General features: G+C 37.6%; 2 protein-coding genes across 8 annotated transcripts; both read right to left on the bottom strand.

The window, feature by feature from the left end:
• Nucleotides 1–1,720: 1,720 nt before the first annotated feature.
• On the bottom strand, nucleotides 1,721–7,835 carry LOC122010252 (IAA-amino acid hydrolase ILR1-like 1). The gene is made up of 5 exons (XM_042566728.1): nucleotides 7,434–7,835; nucleotides 7,024–7,149; nucleotides 5,151–5,465; nucleotides 2,516–2,644; nucleotides 1,721–2,359 (listed from the first exon to the last, which is right to left on the bottom strand). Exons 1-5 carry the CDS (start codon nucleotides 7,806–7,808, stop codon nucleotides 1,955–1,957), a joined length of 1,350 nt encoding a protein of 449 aa, XP_042422662.1. The 5' UTR covers nucleotides 7,809–7,835; the 3' UTR covers nucleotides 1,721–1,954.
• A 1,372-nt stretch (nucleotides 7,836–9,207) lies between these two features.
• LOC122010250 lies at nucleotides 9,208–18,265 on the bottom strand. 7 transcript variants are annotated; one of them, XM_042566725.1, is made up of 13 exons: nucleotides 18,114–18,252; nucleotides 17,983–18,004; nucleotides 17,809–17,867; nucleotides 17,133–17,203; nucleotides 16,879–17,049; nucleotides 15,746–15,862; nucleotides 15,575–15,656; nucleotides 15,389–15,490; nucleotides 15,250–15,317; nucleotides 9,907–10,441; nucleotides 9,585–9,788; nucleotides 9,420–9,512; nucleotides 9,208–9,288 (listed from the first exon to the last, which is right to left on the bottom strand). In XM_042566725.1, the coding sequence occupies exons 4-13, from the start codon at nucleotides 17,183–17,185 to the stop codon at nucleotides 9,256–9,258; spliced, it is 1,458 nt and encodes a 485-aa protein (XP_042422659.1). In that variant the 5' UTR covers nucleotides 17,186–17,203; nucleotides 17,809–17,867; nucleotides 17,983–18,004; nucleotides 18,114–18,252; the 3' UTR covers nucleotides 9,208–9,255. The 7 variants fall into 7 exon arrangements, with proteins under 7 accessions (XP_042422659.1, XP_042422653.1, XP_042422654.1 ...); XM_042566719.1 differs by having other exon boundaries at nucleotides 15,389–15,499; nucleotides 18,114–18,250; XM_042566720.1 differs by having other exon boundaries at nucleotides 15,389–15,499; nucleotides 17,983–18,265.
• Between the last annotated feature and the right edge of the window lie 180 nt (nucleotides 18,266–18,445).

Here is an 18,445-nt window from a genome sequence, read left to right as displayed (position 1 = left end):
ACATACGTTGCAGCTAGAGAACTTTTCTCTGCAGCTCAAGCTATCGGTGCTTTGCATACAAGCAGTGCTGCAGTGGCTACATACGTTGCAGCTAGAGAACTTTTCTCTGCAGCTCAAGCTATCGGAGCACCAGATATATGTTGGAATACAAACAATTTATTGTTGGAGATTTTGAAAGGACTTAGTTGAATTTAAAATATTACACAGAATTTAAATTCAACTTACAATTGAGTTGACCTGAGCAGACGATCTTAGGCTACCAGTAGGAGCTGATTTTTATCCAAGTGTCAACCTCAGAATGACTGAGTGAGCAGAGTGTCCGAGCAAAGAGGTCAGTCGGACGAGACAGATAGACCTAACAGGAGAGGCCGATCGAACGAGACAGACAGACCGAGCAAGAGAGGTCGGTCAGACGGGCAGACAAGCCGAGCAAGACAGGTCGGTCGGGTCGAGCAGACAGACCGGGCGAACAGAGAGGTGGCCCGGTCGAGCTATCAGAGAGGTCGGCCGAGTCGCGCAGACAGGCCGGTCGAAACAGACAGGTCGGGCTATCATAGCGGTTGGCCGGATCGAGCAGACATGCCGAGTGAAGCAGACAGGTCGGACTGTTAAAGAGACTGGCCGGACGAAGATCCCGAGTGGGTAGAGAAGTCTGTCAGTCTGACAAAGAGACCGACCGAGCGAGCTGATCGAGGCCTGCGAGTCGTAATTTCTTTGAAACAGATTCGCCTACCTTTGACTGTGCTTCGAGGCTTACAAGGGTCATCCGTTTTCTAACATACAACGACCGACCGTGAATCCGACCAAGCACGGATGAGGAAGAAAAATGGAACAAATCATGTTGGTTGTTCTACTTAGGCAAATTTTGCCCTGACCGGTCCGACATTCGTGTGCGCAGGTCGCGCTCGAGTCAACTTGGTTCAATGTAATCTGGACCCTGAATTTGCAACTCCCTTGCGCACCCACGCGTGAGAGAGAGCCTCTCCCGATACATTTGCTCACATCGTCAATGCATGTGAATTAATATAAACCAACAAAAATACCTTGAAATTTTTAATATGAGACTAAAATTTGATTCACAATGAAACCTCTTTCCTCTTCTATTTCTTCTCCATTCATTTATTCAACAATATCAACTCTGTTCCCCATACTTCCTTGGATGCCTTTGCATGGTTCGTGGTCAGACAGGCCAAGAAAGTGAGGAGGAAAGGGAGCAAAGGCAATGTCGTGAGATGCACAGTCACCTTTGTGGTCGGGTTGGGTTTGGTCGGCGTCGGGTTACTCTTTGGCTGGACTATCGGCTGTTTGTTCTCCGTGTAGATTGCTAGAGTTTCTTTCCTGGTTTCTATCTTTCCGGTTGTTGTGGTGGTGATAAAATTTCCTGGCTTCAAGAGTAGTTTTTTTTTTCTTGTTCACTAATGATACAATTTTCCTCTTGAATGATTTACATGTAATACAAGTTTAGGAATAATGAAAAAGAATTGTAACCTGTACCCTTTATCATTTTAACTGCCTTGTTTCTTTCAGACTATGTTTTGACAGAACTGATAAATCAAATTGTGTCTACTTCTAAGAAACAAACATAAGAAATACTTTCTCTGTATAAATTTTCATTACAAAATTTTGTATTCGGGAAGTAATATCATGTGAAATAAACACTAAGCTATTATTGTTAACGAATAATGTCAACTTATTTAAAGCCTCTTTTAACAAACATTAGTGGCATAATAATTCATTCCTTAATATATGTTTGGCTACCTTGGATTTGTAGATTCATATATTACATGGAGGTTCCAACATTTGATATGAAAAAAAATACAGAATATTCAGTTGTACGAGCAAGAATTTGCCTGGTATGAAGCTTGAGCATAGAACATGATCTTCACTAGACACGACAAACCTGGATACCGGGCTTCATTTTAAGTGAAAGACGGTAGGCACAGTCGAGAAGAACTTAGAGCTCGTCATGAACCTCCACCGTCAACGGGGAAGTGGTATGATCCTTGGAGAGGTAGCTCATTGCCAGTGAGGCATGAAGCGCCGCGCCGTATGGGAGTGCCTCTTCATTGATAGTGAAGAATGGAGAATGCGGAGGGTAAACGGGTCCCTCTGATTTGTTCTTTGTCCCAACGAAGTAATAGTAAGCAGGGACAACCTCGCTGAAAAACGAAAAGTCTTCTGATCCCATCACAGGTTTCTTGTCTCTTACGTTGTCGGCCCCAAGCATACGTCCAGCCACCTTCTGAAAATGGCCATGAAGAGCCTTGCTGTTTACTGTAACAGGGAAGAAAGGATAACCTTTGTCGAGAAAATCAACAGTTGCGATGCACCTCTGAACTGATGCTTGCGCGATGATAACCTAAGAAAACAATAGGAAAAAACATTTAAGCGAATTGGTATACAGCAAATCTATTAAACATGAAACTGTCTCCATGTCCATTATCAAATCTTTAGTTTAGTTGAGTGTGACTGTTGTAAACTACGGAGCTAGAGAAGTGTGAATTGAATCTCAAACCTCTTTGATTCGTTGTTTGAGTTGGAAAAAGCTTTCTTTGGAAAAAGCACGGAAGGTGCCACCAATGGAAACTGAATCAGGAATGACATTGAATGCACCACCTCCTTGAAATTTTGCAACTGTTACTACCTGCAATTAAAAGGCCCAGCGAAATTTATTCTCAGATGATGCAACTTATAAGTAACAGAGTTGCAGATAGTAGCTAAATGATTGTGAGGTCTCTGAGGGCGAGAATCCAGGAAATAATAGATAAATGATTGTGGGGTCTTAGAAAAGTTAAATGGCTGTGATTTTTTCCTACAGAAATAACCAAATGATTCCGCCAGTACTTTGTGAGTATCTGAAATTGTTGTTACACTGGCTATTTCCTTTTCAAGGATTTCGATTGTTGTATTGTTCCAGAAGTAATCACACTTGGGGTGAAGGCAAATTTCTTAGGAGAATTATGATGAACCACATCATGAACTTCCTTCACAAACTAAACCTTGTTAATGGGCGATAGCATCATGCAATTGTAATATGGTAACTTCAACATATACAGCATTTCACAGGCCATGCCACGTTTGCTAGATATCTATTTGTTGAACATCTGAAAATGTATGGGATAAGTAAAGTTCACAATAAGTTTTATGTTGAGCTGGTTACAGAGTTTTCTACAAAAAGTGCTACAATAAAACAAATTAGGATAATTAACTTAGGCAGAACAGGTTGTTGCAATGGCTATCATATCTATACACAAGGTATTAATTTGTATCAGAGATCCAAATATTAGCCGGTGAGGTGATGCCATGATCCATAGAACTGTCAACATGTTACTCAACATAGTCAAGAGCGGAGCCAGGTGATGGCCTACCTTGGCTATAGCCTAGGGACCAACGCTGATGATATTGAGGAGCTGTCGGATTAGTGACGGAAGAAAGAAAAAAATGAGGGGAAAGAAAAGGGAGGAAGATAGGTTACCCCATTTTGGCTCCGCCATTGAACATAGTACCACAATAAATGCTGTGACAAGACACATTAATGTTCCATACAAGTGGCTTTGCTACATATATTTATGCCAACGAATCATACATATAGTGATATTCTTGAAATAAAACTAGTCAACTCTTTTTGCTGTTTTTATGAATTATAGTTGAGGATGAAATAATCATTTTCACATACCCTATTATTCAATAGATCTCGATAATGAGTGAGGTGGCTATAAACAACAAAACAGAGCTATTAAACGTGTAGGAGATTGATTTGATTAAGAAAAAAATTAGATTGGTGCACGAAGCTCCCACTAATGCGGGGTCTCGAGGAACGGTCATACCACATTGGGTCAATTGTACGTAGTCTTACCCTGCATTTTTGCGACAGGCTATTTCCACGACTCGAACCCATGACCTCAAGCTCACATGATAATAACTTTATCGTTACACCAAGCCTCCTCTTCGTAGGAAATTGATTTGATATGAAACTAGATTAAGACTTGAACCGGAGGAAAGATATGTAATCATGCCCAATTTGTTATACAATAGATAAATGTGTTCCATTAAACCATTTGATGAAGATATGAGAAACTATTCATTGGACCAGTATTAAGCATCTAGCATCTCGATCTAAAAATGCTGTGAGAATATGAAGCTTACAAAGATGGAGGAAAAAATTTAGATAACTTGGAAATCAAAAGCCAATAGGTGTCCAGCTACTAAAAAGAAATAAAAGAGGAGAAAATGTTAAATGACAGAGTAAAATCCTAACTATTACTTCAAAAATATATATAGAGAGAGAGACAGTAAAGCTATCACATCTTTTGAGATAAAGAGTACTAGAGTAGAGAAGAAGACTTTGAGTAACTAATCTTCTTTTTAACTATCCAATCAATGAAAAAATATGGTAATAGAATACAAGCATGGTGCCACTTCCTAAAGAAAGAGGAAGACTTGTAATTTCAATAATTTTGAGAATAAAAGGGATTCTATATACATTTTTGTCCCATGAGATACAAGGTCAGTTTCCAAATTTTAATATTTTTTGACGCTACATTCTATTAATTTTATATAATTCAAACATTTCAATTTACTTTGGGTTATTTGGGCAAAAAAAAGGTTTATTCTAATTCCGTGCATTAAGTTACCTCAAGCATTCTTTAGTTCATAATAGAGGACAGCTTATCCATAGAAGGTTTGTCAAATGATACGTAAAAGACAAATGATGAGGAGATTTAATGATAACAATGAACTCAGTGTCAAAAGACCAATATGCTGTATGCTAACTCCTGGAGGATACAGAATATTGCAAAGTCAGTTTTTTCACTATTATTAACAGTCTGGATGCAATAATATAACCAAAACATGGAGAGGTAGTTGAAAATTAATTACTTTATCTCCCTAGAGGCTCTAAGTTAGCACATTTTTGCTTTATTAGGCCCACATATATTATGCTTGTCTAAGTTCATATTGTGGAGCTTCTTGTAATCATTTTGCCATCAACACCCTAGCCATTCACAGAGGCAAAAAGAAAAAAAGGGGGAAATGGTACTAACCTAGATCAAAATGTTGCCAAGACAGATATAAGCAAGGAGTTTGAAAGAATAAATACAACAACAACCAAGCCTTCCCACTAGGTGGGGTTGGCTAGTGTTAAAAGTTACCTGTGAATCCAATGGATCAGCTTCACGAGAAACAAGATGTTGCAAACTCACAATGACATTTGATGCTGCCAAAATTGGATCAATTGTGTGTTGAGGGATGGCAGCATGACCTCCCTTTCCACCTATAACTGCTTCAAAGAACCCACTCCCTGCCATTATTGGACCCGACCTTGCTTCTACAGTACCAGAAGGTATGTTGGGAGCTACATGAAACCCAAAAATAGCATCAACATCTTTAACAACTCCAGCTTCTATCATTTTCTTTGCCCCACCACCTCCTTCTTCCGCAGGTTGGAAAATGAGCACAACAGTTCCCTATTGCCAGGACAACCACAGTTTGAGCATTAAAAATCAACTAGCCGAAAGCAATCAAATTAAATCTTGAAAACTAGAACAAAAAACTTATCCATACTGGCATAATATCAGTAGACTCATAGAAGAATTAGAAGGTCCTATATCTGAAATAATTAAGAGACCACACTGACAAGCTCTGCTCTTCCAATAAAACAGCAAACTAGCTTTGAGATGAAATGGAATACATAGGAATTTTTGCAAAGTGAGGAATATCAGTTACTTACAATGAAGGTAATAGAATGGACTGAAGCAGTTACTAATCAATACAACCTAAGAATGATGTTGGTGGAATACAATACACGGCACATTTTGTCTTGCTAACCTGAGAATAAATAACTTATATTTCCAATACATGCACACAGATGCATGCTCAGATGTAACCAAAAATAGTCGTCAATCTCGGTTCTCAAGCATTATAAAAAATAAGGCTCCAGATCTAGTTGAAATTTAGAATGTCATATAGGTAATGGATATTGAGGAGGCTATTTTTTTTGATGATAGGCTTTAAGCATGAATCACGGATAAGTTGAGGTCTTTTCTGCTAGTGAGAGAATGATGACGTTGCCCTTTCAAAAGGTATATTGAAGGATGAAGTTTTTTTTTTTTTTTTTTTGGGGGGGGGGGGGGGGTCCTTTTAAGCCATTGAGGCTCTCCATTCCTTGCTAATGTGGGATAAAAGCCTCCCCATCAGAACCTCCCATTCCAAGAATGAAAGTATGTGTTATTCCCACAGATGCCTCCATTATAATGAGATCATGCTGTTATAATTGGTCCAGGTCATGTTATCATAGAGTCACCTAGTTATTGTGCATTTTAGAAGTGAGATCCTAACAGTTATGCCCTTTGTCAAATGATGCCTTGAAGGGCGAAGATCTCTTAGTCTCTAAGCTTTCCATTCCATGCCAATGTAGGACAAGATGCTCAGTTATCAAATGCTGACATGCATATACCCGTCTTCCATATTAGGCCTGGAAATCTAATGATGACAATATTAAGCAAAGAATCACTTGATAATAAAATCAAGTCCCAGGTAGGGCAATTCTCCTGCTTGGTGTTAAGTGATATTTTCATCAACTAAGCTTGTGGACAAGTATTTGGCTACCTTGAAACATCTTATATGAGAAAAATTGCAATATGTATGAAAATCTCAGCTCAAATAGATTATGACTGATTCAAAGAAATCTTCAATGAGGACTATAACAAAAAAGAATTTTTTTACTGGCTATCTGTTAAAATACATAAACCGAATCTGAAAAATCACTCGACTTTCAAATGTAAATAGAATCTGAATACATAAACAGATGCATCTTACTAATTCTTCACATGAAAACATAATTTATGCAAACTGAAGAATATACTTTCTAACGCATGAGACATCTAGCAAATTCTTTCTATAGCAAATTTTTAATGAAACTTTATTGAATAATTACTTACAAGTTAATTGGAGAAGCAACAAATTATCTCCCTAAACTTTTTTCTAGGTCGTCTTTATACAAAATAGTTCTGGTGAATGACAAACCTGCAAATTTTCACGATGCTCTTGAAGGATCTTAGCAGCACCAAGCAACATGGCAACATGTGCGTCATGGCCACAAGCATGCATCTTGCCAGGAACCTTACTCTTGTGTTCCCATTCCACCGCCTCCTATTCACAGCAACCAAAGCGTCAAAAAAGATCTTTTTTCTCCAAAAGCAAAAAAGGTTACCAAACAAATAACATCACTGTACCAACAGTCACTAACAAACTGTGGCGCCAGTAATATGAAATTCCTAGATCAGCCAGTCTTTACTCAATTTTTTACTTCTCATCTCTTTCAAAATTTTTCTATCGATTTACATCAAGAAAAAGCTACAAGATGTCTTTTTTCCGATCACTTCATGTTCTCCATGTTTGGATTAGAAATGAAATGAAATTCAAGTAGCCAAAACCTGCAACGACAGGGCGTCCATATCAGCTCTGAGCGCAACAAAAGGAGCCTTCCCGGTGCCGATGTATCCCACGACCCCGGTGACCGCGATCGGATACCGATAAGTCACCCCCAAAGCATCAAGCTCGTTCCGGATGAGCTCGCTGGTGGCGAACTCCTCGTACCCGAGCTCGGGGTTCTCGTGAATCCGCCTCCTGACACTCACCATCCAATCGAAGAACTCCGACTCCTTGGCCCTCTCCAGGAACCCCGCCGCATCGTCAAGCTTCGACCCCGCTACGCTCGCCGACCTCACCAGATCGAAAAGCGCCACCAAAGCAATCAATTTCGCAAAAACCATCGCCGAGCCACTCCCTTCTCTTCCGAGCTCTTCCATTCCCGTGCAGCTTTAGGGGTTTTATTAAGGAAACGAGAGCAGACCAGAGCGCAGAGATTAACTTCTGTGGCTTGGACGCATCCAACTTACCCAACTTCTCACTCTCCACACAATAAGATGGACCCATTTCCGCGTCCATGAGAATCAATTCTCTCAGCCAAACGCAAGCCGGGTACATCAGAAATAGGAACACGCGACATATTACTACTCTGAAGTTAACAAAATCGACTGCGATATAAATTATTTTTTAAAAATTTTAGCTAAAAATACGCATTTCTAGATTAAAAAATATTTTTTTCTAACTTAATTAAAATAAAAATATTTTTCATATTTAATTCTAGGGATTTCTTGTGGATTGTTTTCCTAATCATTCAAACAATTACGCACGTGGAGAATAAACTAGCAGAGGACACGACACTGACCTTCTATCAGCATTTAATACCAAATATATATAAAAAAGCCCAAGAATTTAATTTTCCGCCTTAAATCACTCAGGGGGAGTAAGATTTATCGTGAGAGTAATATATGGAAAAGTTTGAGGGGCAAAATAAAAAATTTGCATAACAAAATAGTTGATGATTGCGATCCATATCGAATACTAGGACGGCGTAGTGGTTTTAGGAATGCCAATGGTTAGACTTTTTTAGTGATTAATCCTAATTTTAGGTATTAGATCTTCTAAGTAATTAAGATTTTCTTTTAATAGGACTATAAGAATGATAATTATTTGAATAAATTGATACGACTATTTTTAAATTTATTTTAGTTATTAATTAAAGAATTTTATTGGACTGAATTGATTATTTTTAAATTTTTTTTAATATTTGGATTATAAAAATATAAATATATATATATGCATTATTGTTTTTTAGGGATGAGATCGAATCGTCGTCCACATGTGGGCATTATTTTAATTTTCAGTTATTTTGCGATCGGACCACGCGGTTCAATTATGAGCGTTCTTTTTGCAAAGAACACCCATTCAATATTTTTCAAAGGTTCCTTGTGATAATAGTATAAAGAAGAAGGACAAGAACAGAATAGATTCCTTACAAATGATTTTCTAAGTTATAAACATTTGACAAGAAAGTTCATTTAAATAAGCAATAATATGAATTTATACATTTTTTTATTATAAATGAACATCAACTTCCTCAATCTATCATAATTCTATTGAATGAAAGAGTATATAATTGTACATTCTCTCAGATTCCAACATATTTTACAAGATTCACGAGACAATATAATAAGAAGATCAATTGGCAACCTTGATTTCAACTTTTGAATTAAGAAATGATTTCGACTTTGAATTAAGAGAGTATGGTCTGACACTCTTGCCTATATCAATAACAATTAAGCTTTTTATCCTGCAAATGCTGCTTGTTTCTACTCCATTTTCCCTTTCAAGCCAATTGCTGTTGCTGCCTCAGGTCGTTAAGCATACAGCTTACTCTCGTTCGAGTTTCGACTGTTTCCTCACCTGCATTTTCCAGAAACAAAGTACAAGATCCATAAGTTCTTAGTGCTTTGCGAAAAGCATTTATCTTGCAGGATCAAATGCATGACGGAGCTAAGTTGTTCCATACTTGCATGCCAATGACTATTGTTTACCTTCTTGTTTCCAAGTGCAAAATTTTTCTTCCTTACATTATGGTTCTTTGGCTGGTTATTTCGACCAGCTAGCTTCCTTATTCGAGACAGTTCCTTCAGAAACAGTTCATTGTTACAAGTGGTATGCAGTATTTTAAGAAAAGAAATATTAGACGTATAACTCACCCTTGCGGAGTCTGAACTCCAATAGTCAACTAGGTTTGCCCATTGTTCAGGCAACACACAATTTGGTTGATTCCTGATGTTCTTCTCTCTAGTTGCACCGTCCTTATAATATGAGGCTTTAATTACTCGCCGATGGTGTTTCACCTTGTTGGCCATTAACCTCATAATATAATCTTCAGCTGATTTTGGCACAAGAAACTTCTCCTGTAACATAATTGACGGCATAAAGTACTCTGATTGGAGATACACAGCAGTAGTTTATAGTTTAGGGAAAATATTTAAACAAAGAAAATGCCTTGCTCAGCTTCTCTTCAAAACTTACTTGAACCTTTGCCCACAAATCTTGCTTCTTTTGAATTGGCATCTTTGTCCATTTCATATCAAGCGGGCAATCCACAGCGTCGGTTGCAATCTTTCTTAAAAAGGCAGATAACAATTTGGTAGATTTTTTATCATTAGGTTTCCCTTTGCCATTGAATTGGATGTGAATCTTGTGCTTAGTCTCTATGTCCAAAGCACTCCTTGCTGAAGCAACCAGGACACAGTGATGTTCACCCATTCCTTTAAAACCAACGTCATCTCCACTTGTGGATGTGCATGACTGTTGTCTCCCTTTTATCATTGCCTCTTTTAATTGGGAGCGAGTCCTTGGCCGATCAGATCTCACTTGTGCCATTCCCTTTATTTTCTTTTGTCCCTGTTCTTGCACATCTCTTTCATTCTTTCTCTCTTCCTCTTGTTCATCAAGCAATATGTAATCTTTCACCTCCACATCATCTTTAACTTCCTCTTGCTTTGTCTGTTGTCTCGTTTTTCTTTGACCAGTTTTTTGATATTGTTTTTGTTCGGAAAACAGACTAAGTGCAACAAAGGTACATTTCACAGGGATGTTGAGACAAATCATGCCATTACCAATAATAGAAGATATGAAGTGAACTTGAACACGAAATTAAATAAACGACGAAGCCATTTCTCTACAACTAACATGATTTCCAAACATTAGTTATTCATATTCCAATTAAAATCAAGATTTCTAGTTTCTAATGGAATTAAACTCCAATTCATGGTTTGAAAACAAATCAATATGTTTCTGTAAAGAATATCATTGCCTTGGCTGACAAACTCATAAATTAATTTAGCAATATTTGTTATTCTTCCAGTTGATTGTATTATTCTGGCATGTATTCGTTCACATGGGCCTATACTGCACATCAAGGTTATCAAATCAAAGTTTCGATCAAAAATTGTTTTGACGCTTTCGAATCATGAATCATTCGAATCGTGAATCGTGAGGTTCATGTTAATCATATAAATAAGCCAAAAAGAATTCTACTTACTAAAATTTGCAAGAACATTCTATTTAACACAGTAATACATTACCCTAATGTGATTAATAAACTAACACCAATGAAGTAGTAAAAGGAAGAAAACATAATCATGTTGAGAAGTTGTCTCTGTAACTCTGTTTGACATTCTCTGAGAAGAAACAATAGTGTTGTTGGTTAAAGATGAGGGTTGGAAGGTCTTCTGTCAAAGACAAAAAGAAGTCACTGAAGAAGCAACCTTCGACAAAGGAGTCCATTGTCAAAGGTCTGCTGGGCAAACTCAATTGTTGAAGGATGAGGAGCTGAGACCTCTTATGAGCGAAGACTCTCCGGGAAGAAGCCAATGAAACACTAGTCTCCAGTGGTCAACACCCACTGTTGAAGTGGTATGCTGATCCATGATGCCTACTGAGAACAATGCCAAGACATGAAGGCACTGACAAAGAAAATACGAACAAAGGAAGGGATGTTAACAAAGAAGATGCCTACAACCATGAGGAAGGATGCTAGGGGACAGGAGACATGAATGATCATCCAATGAAGGCAAAACACAAAGGGATTTTTTAACCCTAATTTCACGTAACATTTTTAATAGGACTAAGTTGAATTGAATTTTTTAACCCTAATTTCACGTAACATTTTTAATAGGACTAAGTTGAATTGATTCAATTCAAGGAATCTGTTATCATCCCGAGTGTAGGATCGAGTCACAGGTCGAGATCTGGATCCGTACTTGATCATGTAACACGTAAGGGGAAAATAGAAGGGGGAAAGACTCGTCCTAAACAGAGTCCAAGTTTCTCAAATTTTCTTTCTCTTTATTAATAATAGCACTCCTTATATAAAAAGTCAAACATGACATGATTCAGGAAAGACCAACCCATAATGAAAACAAGGAATCAAAAATAAAAAAGCTAACTAGGTCATGATTTGTTTCTACTGTAGCAGTAGTTAAATTAGACCATTATTTTTTTTATTAATTAGGTAATAACTAATTTATTTTTACTATAACAGTAGCTAATTAGGCAGTAACTAATTTGCTTCCAACTATAGCGGCGTTCAACAAAGGCGTCCACCTCGGCGTCCACATCATCACTCCCCTCCTCGACGTTGAGCTTGTCCTTAAGCTCAAAAGCAGGGTATAATGCCATTAATAGCATGGAGGGAAATTTCCGAATCCACTTCCACCTCTTCCTCACCTTCTTTATCATCATCAGACACTTTAATCCAAAACAACCGTCTACACTTGTGACTCATGGAGTATGACTCATCATAGTTAAAACAGAGACCCTTGGCTCTCCGTTCTGCCATCTCGGTGCAGACCAGACACTTGAAGAATGAAGCAGGTGGAGTCTCCTTGTTGATGTCCCCCGTTGTCTTGGTCTTCGCCAAAGGAGGGCCTCCACTGCTGGTGTTGAGCTTAGTTGTGGTCCTGCCTGAATTCGTGCTTAGCAACCCCTTGCATTGATGGAAGCACTGCTTTCATTCTAATGCATTGGCCATATTCATTGCAATGCCTAGGTTTTTAAGCTTCTGCAGTTCGATGTCGATATAGAGATCTTCGACTAGCCCTGTAGTGAACAAATCAACTTGTTGTTGTGGTCGGAGGTCCGAGGTCCGGGCGAGGTGGGATTGGAATTGTCGTTGGTAGTTTCTATCAAGAGCTCTCTGGTTGTTGCTCACAGGTGGCACAAAGCGGATATGATAATGATTTTTGAATTACTTCCAAGTCATATCTGGTTCTTCTTGTTCCATTTGATCAAATCAAAGTTGGGCTTCTCCTACCAAGTGGAAGGCAGCAAAGCCAACCTTGTCGGTTCCTGTGGTCCTTTGGTTGGCAAAGAATTTTTTGCACCTTTTAATCCAATCCAGTAGATCCCCTTCTCCAAAATAGGAGGGGAACTCCATCTTCGAGTACCGCGGAAACAGGGTGCCACTAATTGGTGGTTCAGGTTTGACCTCCGAGGCTTTGGAAGGGTCACATTCCATGCTAGTAGGGCTATTTGCGGTGGGCACACGCTGTCGTCTTGTCTCTTGAACAGTCCAGGATAACTCAGCCATTTGCTCGTCTAGTTCTCACTAGCGGAAGGTAATCTGCTCCATGAAAACTTGTTGTTGCGAGATCAATCATTCTATGAAGGCATCGAGTTTGGATGTGATAGGATTTGTCTCACCCATGATCGGCTTTGATACCAAGTTGTTATGGTCTCGGTGTAGGATCCAGTTACAGGTCGAGATCCAGATCCGTACTCATGCAACACGTATGGGAAAAGGGGAGGGGGAAAAACTCGTCCTAGACAGAGTCCAAGTTACTCAAATTTTCTTTCTCTCTTTAATAATAATAATAATAAAGACGACAGCAACAACCAAGCCTTATCCCACTAGGTGGGGTCGTCTATATGAATTCTTTTATACCATTGAACTTTATCTCCTACTATATCATCACCTATACTTCAATACTTTTTATCTTATTTTATTGTTATTAACCAAATCTTTTTTGGTCTTCCTCTTCCTCGTTTGATATGCGTGTTTGTCATAGTTTCACATCGCCTAACTGGAGCATTTATTGGTTGTCTAATACATGTTCGTACCATTTTAAACGTGTAGTTTTTCCTAAATAAATACAACTCTGACTTTCTCTCTTATGCTCTCATTTCTTATTTTGTTCATCCTCGTATGTCCACACATCCACCTTAACATCCTCATCTCTGCAATTCTCATCTTCTGCTCATGTGCTCGAGTCATATCCCAACATTCAACTCCATATAATATAGCAGGTCTAACTGCGATTTTATAGAACTTTCCTTTAAGTTTTGGAGGTACTTTACGATCACATAAAATACTCGATGCTCCCCTCCATTTTAACCATCTTGTTTGTATTCTATGTAAGACATCTCTCTCAATCCTTCCATCGTTTTGCAAAAATGATCCTAAATATTTAAAGCTCTCGGTTTCGGGCAACTCGTTCTCTTCTATCTTAACAATTATCTCATTACTTCTAATATTGCTAAACTTAAATTCCATATATTCTATCTTTAATCTACTAAGCCTAAAACCTTTCCCTTCTAGTGTTTCCCGCCAATATTCTAGTTTAGCATTTACTCCTTCACGTGTTTCATCTATCAAAATAATATCATCTGCAAACAACATGCACCACGGTACTGTGTCTTGAATGTGCGTAGTGAGTTCGTTCATAATTAGTGTAAAAAGATAGGGACTTAGAGTCGATCCTTGATGTAAGCCTATCTTTATTAGAAATGCTTCAGTTAATCCACCTGAAGTCTTTACTTTGGTTGTTACATCCTTGTATATATCATTAATTAGTTCAATATATGTTACGCTAATACCTCTCTTTTCTAGAATTCTCCATATAATTTCTCTTGGGACTCTATCATAAGCTTTTTCTAAGTCAATGAATGTCATATGTAGATTTTATTTTTGCTCCCAATATTTTTCAATTAATTATCTAAGAGAATGTATAGCTTTTATTGTCGACTTTCCAAGCATGAACCCAAATTGATTTTCGATTACTGTGGTCTCCTTCCTTGATCTTTTTTCTATTACTTTTTTCAAAAGTTTCATGGTATAACTCATTAGTTTAATACCCTATAGTTTGCATAATTTTGTACGTCTCTCTTGTTCTTATATAAGGGAACTAGAGTACTTATCCTCTATTGATTAGACATTTTTTTCGTTTTCAATATTATGTTAAATAATTGTGTAAGTCATTCCATACCATGTTTCTCTAGGCACTTCCATACCTCTATCAGAATATCATTTGGTCCAACGGTTTTATTAATAATAACACTCCTTATATAAGGAGTCAAACATGACACGAACATGACACGATTCATGAAAAATCAACCCATAAGGAAACAAGGAATTAAAAATAAAAAAAACTAATTAGGTCATTATTTGTTTCTACTATAGCAATAGTTAAATTAGACTATTATTTATTTGCTACTAATTAGGCAATAATTAATTTATTTCCACTATAACAGTAACTAATTAGGTAGTAATTAATTTGCTTCCAACTATATGGCGGCGTCCACCTCGACGCCCACATCAGAATCATGGAATCGCAAATTTCGCACCAAATAGGTCTGATTTGAACTGTATGAGACTGATTCTGATTCAAATTGTCTCTGAATTGAATTGGATGATTTGAATCACAAATCAACCCACTTATGACAATCCTTGATGCAAGCTTGATGGTGATTCCAAATGTTTGTATATTCTCTTGAACAAAAATCTCAGTACTATACTAACAACTACTATAGGTACAGAAAGTTAGCTATGCAATCATAACAATAAAACAACATCAAAATCCTACAAATTACCTACGATATGAGCACACTTCTTTTTTGAACCTATAGTATTCCTCTATCCAAAACCAATCATGGCATTCCTGCATGTCAGATAAAGAAAATTCATTTTTATTCATACTCAAAGATCACATGACTTATAGAACAAACTTACATTATTATTTTGTTTTTCTGGGAGAAAAATTCCAAGCCCTCTCCGTACTAGCAGGAATATGAAGTATAATGCATAAACTCCACATTCATGGGCATTTTTTTGCTGTGGCATCTGTACTAATAAGAATATTAACATTCTAAGGGTAATGAAAAATGCCAACAAAAAAATCACTGAAGTTATATATACATGAGGAACATGTAGAGGAATGTTGTAAATAAATTCTTCATCCTCAGGTCTTTCTGCTTCTTTATAAACGTCAAGTAAAATTCTGCATGGTAATTAGCCATCTTCAGTGCCAACTGAAATCAATGAAAACAGAATAAGAGAGAGTTGAAATTACTAATTAAAATGAAAGACCTTCTAATCCAAGGTTCTTGCTGACTAGGCAGCCCAATATCAATGAGTGAGTCAAGAATAATGATGCGACCATCCTCAGTGCCAAGATTGCATAAAATCACTACATTCCAATGGCTCCTGCATATGCCAACACATTCTCAACTATTCGACTCAACTAAAGATAAAAGATTCCTAGCTAAGATTGTGTTGAATCATGATTGGATTAATATAATTGAAATCTAGATGAATCCAACAAGATGCAGTTGTGTCTATTGTCTTCATTGTTTCCTGCCCCACCTCTTCTGACTCTTTTTTTGCTAATATAACTCTCTTCGGTTTCTTTTAATCCTCTCCTTGCTCCTCATGCTTCTCTCTTGCAAATAAAGATCCGTTAAATTTCGATCATGCTGTATAATGATGTAAACTTTTTTCAAAAGGTAGCAAAGTCATTGTGACCTAAGTCATATTTAACTTCAAATTTACCAAGAGGCCAATCATGATTTAGATGCTTATAGATAGTTTTAGATATCCTAAGTAATTTAAATGCTTATCTATGGTGTGGGCATAGGTAGGTGATTTGCATGCTCATCTCGAGGGCATCAAAACAAAATTGTCAACTTGGAAGAAGAAGACGAGATGACAACGATAGGGACAGGTGATGGAAACAAATCGATCAATCTTGTGACATCATGAAAGGTGGAAGGCAAAATATAGGAATTATGAAGGCAAAGGACAAGGAAAGCAAGTCAAGGCTTTTCAATTTCTCTAAAATTAACTAGTTACAAAAAATCAGATATACAATTGATATTTAATACCATAAAATGTATAATTATTAATGAGTTAGTTGATAGATCATATATAATATGGTTGATATAACTTATATAATATGCATTTGTTATAGAAGTTTTTTCGGATTTATATAAACAAACTGGAAATCTAACTCTGAAACACAAAATACAGAATACCCAAAACTATCTGAAACCTGGAAAATCCAAATTTTTTTGGGTTAGTTCAGTTTGATTTTTGGTTTGGATTGAATATATCAATTTTTTTGCCCACCCTTACTAAGATATAGAACAACCGTCTAACACAAACTTAGTATACATGCACAAGACTTACGCATCCACAAAAATAAAGAACATAAGACTACTTACCATATGCATACAGGGATCACAAAGTAATTGGTGGAGAATGGGTTTTGTTTCACAAACCATCGAACCAAGTTCTTCCTTCTTTTTTCATTCATCACATAACTTGAAAATACATATGAATTAACATGATTGAACAACTGTTTCCTATCTTGCGGGATGTTTGGCCATATGACACTACAAGGCATGTCAAAGTTAGCAATTAGACGCATTCATGATGTTAAACCTAACAACTAGAAGCCTTAAATTAATGAACTTACCTCTCTAAGTATTGATCAAACTCGTTCGTGCTTATCCACTTGTATGTACTCATGGTTCTCTAGCAAACACCCTGCATAGTACAAAAACTTTGATCATAAAGGCATCTCCTTCTGGGAAAAGAATGAATTTGCATCTACTTGCCAAAAAAAGAAGAAGAAGAGAACAACAATCTTCATGCTAATGATTCAGTAAGAAAGCTACTCTGTCATTTTTAAGGGAGTCATACCTATCTCTTGAAAATCTAGTAATCTACTAATGAATTATCAGTTCTAAGGAAAATTTTGAGGGAAAAATAAGACAGCTATAGCTGGTGGTTGTCAAAATTGAATTTATAAAATAAGTATCACTTCTTTCAACTTTCTTGACCTAACATGAATCAATTGCTGAATTATAGGCTTCTCTAGAGCCATGCCTGCTCAATAGAATGAAAGTAAATGCTGGTTGTAGCATATTGAGGACTAAACATGGACAGAAACAAAGATTATTACTGCTAATAAGCTTCCCAAATTATGCTTTTCTCAGGGATAAATTACATTATTTTTAAAAGGGAAGCGAAGCCACAGACAGACGGGGTGTTGATTTTAGAACGGCACTATCATGTTCTTCTCAAGGTTGTCAAGTGAAGCAGATCAATATAAAGTGCAAACGCATGTTGATCCAGGTTCAGCGCATTACCAAGCCATAGCTTTCTACAAATCCCGAGCCAAGCAGTTTTAGGTATTTCGCGACCAAACCTAACAAGATCCATTTTTTAAAATGGAGAAAGACGACGAAGGCTTGGAGGAAACTTTAAGAAGAGAAACTACTAGCAAATGTTGAACTCGACAATCAACACTAAACGGAGCTTACCAAGTTTGATGTTTCGTGTCGACTGCTAGCAGCAATGCCGATAAAAAATATTCGACAGGGATGAACAAGCAGGGATTAGGGGCCTGCTTTTTTCGTCCTACTTTTTAAAACATATACAGTTTCGCGCATACCTAAGAACGGCCGCTGCGGATGAGGCCGGTGGAAATTTCCGTGGGCAATACCTTCCGTCCAAAGCATCGAACCCCCTCCTCGGCGTACTCGTACTCGCCGCCCGTTGAAGGACCAAAACGATGGGATCCTCTGCGAGCGAACCATCATCTCGAAATTGGAAACTCCTGATAAACTGCATCTGAACCGTTCTTTTCGGAAAGTTGTGAGATCCTGGTCGTTCGTGGTCACAAGTCTCTGCCAACTTTCAGAGATCGTTGCACGCGATGATCAATCCTGGCTGGCCGAGGAGTTGATGGATCAAGGCAATAGCTTGCGAACCAACCTGCCTCGT

Source organism: Zingiber officinale, chromosome 8A (genome assembly GCF_018446385.1).
Source record: "Zingiber officinale cultivar Zhangliang chromosome 8A, Zo_v1.1, whole genome shotgun sequence".
In the NCBI taxonomy this organism is placed as follows: domain Eukaryota; kingdom Viridiplantae; phylum Streptophyta; class Magnoliopsida; order Zingiberales; family Zingiberaceae; genus Zingiber; species Zingiber officinale.
Note: the sequence above shows the minus strand (reverse complement) of the source record. Positions and strands in the feature narration are given on the sequence as shown.